The 7,602-nt window shown below is 54.8% G+C and overlaps 1 protein-coding gene across 7 annotated transcripts in view; it reads left to right on the forward strand.

Annotated features, from left to right (window-relative positions):
* Positions 1 to 7,383, forward strand: part of USP36 (ubiquitin specific peptidase 36) — a 32,312-nt gene extending 24,929 nt beyond the window's left edge. For 5 of the 7 annotated variants that reach the window (XM_042256266.2, XM_042256265.2, XM_027974206.3 and 2 more), the window contains 6 exons: positions 1,041 to 1,631; positions 2,050 to 2,243; positions 3,798 to 3,899; positions 4,530 to 4,645; positions 4,959 to 5,106; positions 5,307 to 7,383. In XM_042256266.2, coding sequence (XP_042112200.1) covers positions 1,041 to 1,631; positions 2,050 to 2,243; positions 3,798 to 3,899; positions 4,530 to 4,645; positions 4,959 to 5,090 — 1,135 coding nt within the window. In that variant the 3' untranslated portion in view covers positions 5,091 to 5,106; positions 5,307 to 7,383. Of the gene's footprint in view, positions 1 to 1,040; positions 1,685 to 2,049; positions 2,244 to 3,797; positions 3,900 to 4,529; positions 4,646 to 4,958; positions 5,107 to 5,282 lie in introns of those variants that run through there. The other 2 variants (XM_027974208.3, XM_042256267.2) reach the window with 2 other exon arrangements.
* The last annotated feature ends 219 nt before the right edge of the window (positions 7,384 to 7,602 follow it).

A 7,602-nucleotide genomic window follows, 5' to 3' on the forward strand; every position in this document is an offset into this window, starting at 1 on the left:
TGGAAAGTCCTTAAATGTTCACAACATATATTTGGTATTTTTTTTGTCTTTCTTTGACGTACAACTTTTTTTTTAATTCCAAAAAATGCAGAGTAACGTGACATAGTAATGCAATTTGTGTGACCATCAGAGTTTGTTCTGATTTAGATAGCGAAGAGACAGTTCTGTTTAATTAATAACCTTTGGAGGTGGGCATTATTGTCATTCATTCACAGACGAGAAAACTGTGGCTCAGGGTGGAAAACTGACTTTTCCATGGGTGCGTGCATAGTTGACAGAAGGGTTTCCCGGATGGCTCAGCGGTGAAGAGTCGGCCTGCCAGTAGGGGACCTGGGTTTGATCCCTGGGTCAGGAAGATCCCCTGGAGAAGGAAGTGCCAGTCCACTCCAGTATGCTGGCCTGGGAAATCCCATGGACAGAGGAATCTGGTGGCTACAGTCCATGGGATTGCAGAAGAGTCGGACGTGACTTAGCCACTAAATACACACAGACACACAAGTTAGCGACACACACATTTGACAGGAAGGAGAGCCAAGAGTCTGCCTGTCCAGTCCTGCCCCTTGCTTGTCTTGGTGTATAGCTGGCTGGAAAGTCTGTCTCCCTGATCTTCATAAACCCCAGGTTTCAGAGGAAAATCCTAGGAAGGTAATAGCAAAAGATGGATAGGCTTATATCTGCCTTTCTTGTAAGACTCGGCTGCCTGTGCTCAGACACGTGATGCTTGTGGAGGCTGGACATTTATTGCTTGGTGGAGCTCTCCTCTGAACACATTTGTATGGAAAGTTTAAAGCACTGGAGTTTATAAAAGTACCTTGGACTCCCTGGTGACAGGAAACTGAGATATGTAGTGATTTTTATGGACTTTGATCTTGAGGTTTAAATTTGCTTGTTAGCCTGTGTTTTCTAACTTCTCTGAAACATGTACATATCCGAGGTTTACAGGGGAAAATCATTGAGAATCCTTTCTTGAGAGGGAAGGGGCCGAGGGAGGGCAGGGTGGGAGAACTCAGGCTGTCCTAACTGCCCACCTCTCCCTACAGGGCTGTCTCACCTGCTCCCAGACCCTCCAGCCATCTGAAGCCCCTCTTCGGCCCCTGTCCCCCATCACTGTCCAGCAGCCCCCAACCTCTCGGGACTTCAGACCCACAGAGCTGCTCGCCCGCCTCTGCACCCCTGCCTCAGGTCAATGGGGCCTTCCGGGCCCCCCCATACCAGCTGCCAGAGGCCAGCGAGCCCCCCCAGAGCCTTGGTAAAAAGAGGAAGAAGACTCGCGTGAAAGGGGGGGACTGTGTCTCGGAGACCTACACGGCCTTGGCAGCCCCGCCCGGGAAGAGGAGGAAGAGGAAGAGGAAGCACACGGGGGACGTGGATGCCACCCCCTCACAGGACGAGCGGACACCGGGGCCGCCCTGGAGCCCTGGACACAGGAAGGAGGGCCAGGCGGAGCCACCGGCAGACAGATCGGAGGAAGAAGGCAGACACCAGCCAGAGAGTGGCCAGCGCCTGGAGAACAGCTGGCCCGTGAGATGCATGACTGATGGCCCCCACGTGAGCAGCAGGAAGAGGAGGAGAAAGGGACCGGAGAGCTGTGACGGAGAAGACTGCCTCCCCGGGGACCCACCTTGGCATGGGTGAGAGGAAGGAGCGAGGGGTCCTGCACCTCCACTCTCACAGTCTGCTCCGGGTGGGTGCGGTCTGGAAATGCAGGCGCCCGGACCTCTGGTTTGTGACCATGTTGTCCGGGGTTTGGCGAGTGGAGGCATGTCCTGGATCTGGCCAGTACCATGTGTGCTGGGAGGTCACGTGACCCGGGCTGGGCTGGACTGGGGTCCTGTTGTCCAGTTTGTAGGACTTGCCTCAGTGAGGATTAAAAATGTGCTCATGTGCTTTCCTGGGCTGTGGCTGTGGATCGCTGGCACACTCTGTCCTGGTCGGGTTCGGGTGGTGTCTCCTGGGGCTCTTTTGCAGGGCTGGGCACAAATCAGCAGAGTTCTCGAGGAGTCTGGGCTTCGGTTTGCTCGGAGCTGACTGTCTACTCTGACTTCCCAGGAGCTGTGCACCCTCAGACGTTGTCCAGCCAGAGACCGTTGCAACATCACCGAGGAAAAAGAAAAAGAAAAAAAAGAAGCAAGAGCCACGACAAGAAGTAGAAGAGAAGGAGCCTGAGGGCCAGAGGGGCCCCACTGTCCCGAGGCACAGGCCCCTGCCAGCTGTGAATGGCCAGGCTCCCAGGGGCCCCACAGGTGTGCATGGGGTGGGGAGGGGGCGCTAAGGGTAGGAGCCAGCCTGCCGTGTGTGTCCAGAGGCAGATGCGGTTCACTGGGGAGCCCTCTGTCCTGGTGTGAGCCGTCTGCCCACTGGGCCTCCTCACCTGGCTGATCGTTCAGCTGGATCTACCCCACAGGAGAACAGAACACATGTAAACATCAGCATGTTCTGTGAGCCCAGCGTTTCTTCTGATTCAGGGCTGTTCTCTTCTGGACCTTCCCACTGGAGTGACTCCTGGGCTGCCCAGCCTGGTGGTGTCCTTTGCCACTTGAACCTGGAGCATTGAGTTCGGAAGCTCACTCCCCTCTGCCTCTCTCAGTTGTGAGCCTGTCTGACGATCATGCGGCCTCTTGCATTTGGGGCTCCGTGTGCTGTGGGTCTGCCTAGGCTGACCAACCCCCCCCCCCCGACCAAGTTGAGCACCCCACCAAGCAGCTCATTCATGTTTTGTCTTCTCTCTGGCTCTCTGGCTGGTGGGACTCACTGGGCTCTCCTGGTGGAGTGTGTCTGTTACACGAGGGAGGAGAAGGTCCTCAGCTCCTCCAGAAGGGGCCCAGATCTCAGGGCATCAGCTGTTGTGTTAGTTCTTTGGGGGCACACTGGTCTCTGGGGATTAACCTGGAGTTTGTATCGGACTCCCGAGAAACGCAGCCATGAATGAATGTGGAGTTTTGATAATTCCATTTCAAAGCACTAACTGCTAGGCAGTGAGGACTGGCTGCGGCAGGCGGCCAAGGCATAATTGGAGAAAGGCGGCAGAGAGTGGCTGCCACCAGACCACTACATGGCTTTGTGAGTCCACTGGCCAAGCCGGGGGTGCCGGGGCTGCAAGGAGACCCAGTGCCGCGCGTGCCCGCTCACAGTCCTAAAATGGGGACGGGCGTCGGTGGCTCAGAATTGGCTAGAGCTACAGTTGGCTATGGCTCCACGTTACCACCGGGCCCAAGCTGTGCTGAGGAGCAGCCAGTGGGGCAGGTGGGAACAGGCTGGGGGTGGACAGTGGATGCTCTCCTGCTCAGAGCACTGAGCCTGAAGGACACAAGATCACTGCCAAGTTGGAGGCCCGGAGAGACAAGTTGAGGCTTGTGTTCAGGACGGCAAGTCCGTTCAGGCGGTTGGAGTTGGTTGAGGCACAGGGAAGAGGCCAAGGCCAGCTCAGATGTCATCTCTAGAGCCATGGTGAGGGGCAGTCAGTACTGTCTGTGCAGATGTCCTTTCTTGCTGGCCAGGCTCTCTGAGGACAGCGCCGGCAGACGGGAGCTGCCCCACCAAGCTGCGGTGGCAGCGGTGGCGGTGGAGAGAGGCGCCTCGTCCCTCCAGTTCCCTCCACTCCATGTTTCTGCCAGTTCCCTACAGGCGAGGAAGAGAAATCATTAACTCTCTTGCCGCAGGCAGGCAGAAAGAGCTCGCGTTTACACATTCTTTCAGTAATTTGTGATTAGTAAGTTTTGCAGTGCTGTTGTAGATAAAAGGTGTGTGATCATTTTCTCGGTGATTTAAATGTATGTAAATTGTTCCTCTGAATGCAGGGCTGGGACCGTCTCCACTTGCATCCTGGGACAGAGAGAGAGAATCCGATGTGGTCCAAGAATTGCTCAAATATTCATCTGATAAAGCTTATGGGAGAAAAGGTACTGTTTTGAGACCTGACTTCTGTTTTTCTGCGATTGGCTTACATAGCAGATAAAGAGGCCTGAAGCGGGCCTGCTATGTTGAACCTTGTGCACAGAGATCGCTTGGCTCTGAAGACAGGAAAAGGAAGCCATTGCATGCAGGTCAAGAACCCTGCAGTTGGGTTTAGTCTGTGGAAGGATCCAGAACAGCTCCCCCCTGGGGTCTGGGAGCGGGGAGAGGGAGAGAGTGTGTCTCGGGGCGGGGATGGCTGTGGACGGAAAGGCTTGTCCGGCTCGCGTGCTGTACGTTCTCATTTAGAACATTATTTTTCTCATTTGGACTTGGAGAACACAAGGTCTTTGTCTCTCAAATGAGAGCAGGGGTTTGTAAGAACTAAACTTTGAGGCTTGGTGGTAGAGCTAACAGTGTTTGCTCGTGTGACAGAATCATTGACTGTCCTGCAAACCAGAGACCACACTGTCCTTCTTCCTCTTCCTTCTGTGTGTCCATTTTCACCAGAAGGCAGCACTCAGAAATGGTGAATCGTTAGGAGCAGAGCAGCCTCGTATGTAAACTTCACCCTTGAAGTAAATCGCCAGGGCAGCTGGGAGCCCACCCAGGTCCTGACGCACGTGTCTGCCTTGCAGTTTTGACGTGGGACGGCGAGGTGTCGGCCGTGAGTCAGGACGCCGTTCAGGACAGCAGGCTGGCCCGCACGGCCAGGGTCATTGACGACTGGGATGAAGAGTTCGACCGAGGGAAGGTGTGATGCGTGGTGGCGCCTGGCAGGGGGGACTTGGGTTTTCGGGGCGGTTTGAAGTGGCCGAGGGCGAGGCTGGAGCCTGGCTGCCTGGGAGCCACGTGGCCGGGTGCAGGGTCTCCGTCCCCCAGTTGCTCGTGCTCCGCCGTCAGTGAAGTTGGGGTCGTGGGGACACCTCCCGAGGGCCACGTGGAGGACAAATCTGTTCAGGTCACACGTTGAGACTTGAGCTGGCATGCAGTAACCACTCGGAAGGAGCCACCAGGACCTGGGGGAGGCCTTTGTGGGAATTGTGACACTGTGATTCTTGACATAGGAGAAGAAATTGAAAAAATTCAAGAGAGAGAAGAAAAGAAACTTCAACGCCTTCCAGAAACTTCAGAGTAGACGGAATTTTTGGTCTGTGACTCATCCAGCTAAGGCTTCCAGTCTGAGCTATCGCCGCTGAATGTGCTGCCATCAAGGTAGGTCCGTTTGTGTGCGTGTTGGCGGCGGGGGTGGGGCGCGTGTACGTGCATGTGTGGAGTGTGGTGTGTGTGCTCTGTCTCTGGGCTCCCTCTCAGTCACGTGTCGGGCCTGTGGGGGACACACACTTCAGGGATTGCGGTGGGACCCTCAGGGTCTCGTCTCTCTCCATCAGGAACCACGTTCTCTGCCCCCACAGCCTCCAGAGACACGGCATCCCTCCCCACGGATGGTCTGTCTGGACTGAAGAGCCGCTTGCCGTGGACTCGCTGGCCTGTCGGTGGGGGGACGGCCTGCAGAGGCCCTGGGCTTCTGCCCCGGTGAACACGACGTGCACTGTGACAGGCCTCATGGTGGCACGTGGAGCAGGGGCGGCATGGTGACTGGGAATCGGGGCGGGGCCAGCGCCCCGGGGTGCTGGCCAGCAGCGTCCAGCCTGCCCGCAGGGGAGGGCAGGGAGGTCGCGGCTCAGCCTTCCAGGGTGACCTCGAGCTCCGGAGGTGACAGCGTGCAGCTGGTTGCCCTTCTCCACAGACCGTGCGGCTCCCACCTCCTCCCACGGGGGCTCTGTATGCCTTACCAGCCCACCCTCGGAAAGCCAGCGCCCCAGGCTGGCCCCACACTGCAGCCTCTCACTTCTTTTGGAGTTGGGTGGCAGGGGCGGAGGGCAGTGCATCTCTCCATCTCAAGAAACTCTAGATCCCCTCTGGAGAGCGGACAGCCGAGGTGGGGTGGGGTGGGGGCTACGAGGTGGCTTTGCTGGACCTCCCCGCTCCTGCCCCCAGCCCTTGCAGCTGCAGTAACCCCGGGGTCCTTACCGAGGTGGTGTTCTTGGGGTAGATTCCTCCTTTTATTTTACTACTTGATATAAAACGTTTATTTTTGACCAGGCCTGTGGCTTCCATTAGCAATATGTCTCCTTTCCCTAATATGCAAATACTGGCTTCGTTTGCTCAGTTTTGTGAGTGCTTTTGAATTGAAGATGATTGTGTAACTGGAGATGATCACTATCCCTTTTTTTATCCTGCTCAAGCTGTGCCTGCGAACCTGTAATTTAATAAATACGGGAAATCCTCAGTGAGCTGATACTGTCCAGAAAAAAGACTAGTGTCCCATTGGTAAAAGGTACAGAAGTTAAGCCTGAAGATTATCCCTCAGCACATGTCCTCTTGGGATCACTTCCTCTCCTCTTGGGATCACTTCCTGTGGGTGTGGCTCAATGTCTGGCCTGGCCCTGTGCTCCAAGGGGTCTCGGCCTGAGCCCCAGTGCACTCGTCCAGCCCCTGCTTTCTTCCTCACTGAGCTTTGCCCTTTGTTCTGGGACCTGGGGGACCCAGGTGGTATCAAAAAAGCGTTAAACATTTTTTATACGGGGAGATACATTAATTTTTTCATGTGGGTTGTGGTTTTTGTTTTTCCTGGTTTTGCATTTCTCTCTTAAAAGGTGGGGAGGATAATACCCCATGGCCTGAGCTGGGGCTGCTCTGGCCCCAGCAGATGGGAACCAAGCTCTGCCTGGACTGGCCAGGGAGCCTTTTTCTGGAGGCCTGACTCCTGCATGTCAGCCACGCCTGCTCAGAACTAAGGGGCCCACCCCAGTGCCCTGTGACTTTGTCATTTGTCATGTCAGGAGGGAAGGCAGGTGCCTCCATGGGCAGGATTTTCTTCTCCCCATCTCAAGATGTCAACATTCATTCCTGTGTGAACTGTTTCCCTGACCATATTCTTGTCATGTTTTGTTGGAAAAAGAAAAATCTGTTGTCTGCTCGCACAAAATTTATCTCCTTTTGTTTCTCTCCCTCTTCTCCAAATCAGTCTTTTCCTTTCTCCACTATATAATTACAACGCCTTTTTCTGAGGAAAACATATCACCCGTTTTCTCCCAGGCAGTGATGAGCACTGGCCTGACTCCACAGCGATTATCACTGTTAGGTAGGCGAGTCCTCCCCTCTCAAGGAGAAGCATCAGCCAAACTGAGAGGGAAAGGAGCGGCCCAGAATGTGAGCCCAGATCCTGGGTGCGTACACATCAAGGTAAAGAACTGAAGCTTTTAGGGTGACACTTGTTCACTGAGAACGTGGGTTTAATTTAATTTTATGTTTGTGAAGGGGGCACCTCTCCTGGTGGTCCCAGTCCTCTCCCTGCCTCTCTGCTGGGGGCCCTGGTTACACCAAGGCCCTATGTGTGTGATGAGCCCGCAGCTCATAGCCAGGGACCGAGAGGGCCACAGATGTTACCAAGATCTCAGTGCAATAAAATAACAAGTTTTTGTGAGACCTGCCTGTGTCTTCTCCCTTTGGCTTTTAAAAGGTTTTCCCCCACCCCATACTTCAGTCTGCTGGCCCCGTTCACATGTGAGGTCAGCCTTGGGTGCTTTCTGTCACCTGTCTATGAGTGGGAGCCAGGCACTTTGGGCAGTCTGTGCAGGAAAGCTTAGAGCACATTCCTATTTAATTAGGAATAAAGAGGTTTATCTAAATGTCTTAATGTTATAC

The sequence above is a fragment of the Ovis aries genome, chromosome 11 (assembly GCF_016772045.2).
Source record: "Ovis aries strain OAR_USU_Benz2616 breed Rambouillet chromosome 11, ARS-UI_Ramb_v3.0, whole genome shotgun sequence".
In the NCBI taxonomy this organism is placed as follows: Eukaryota; Metazoa; Chordata; class Mammalia; order Artiodactyla; family Bovidae; genus Ovis; species Ovis aries.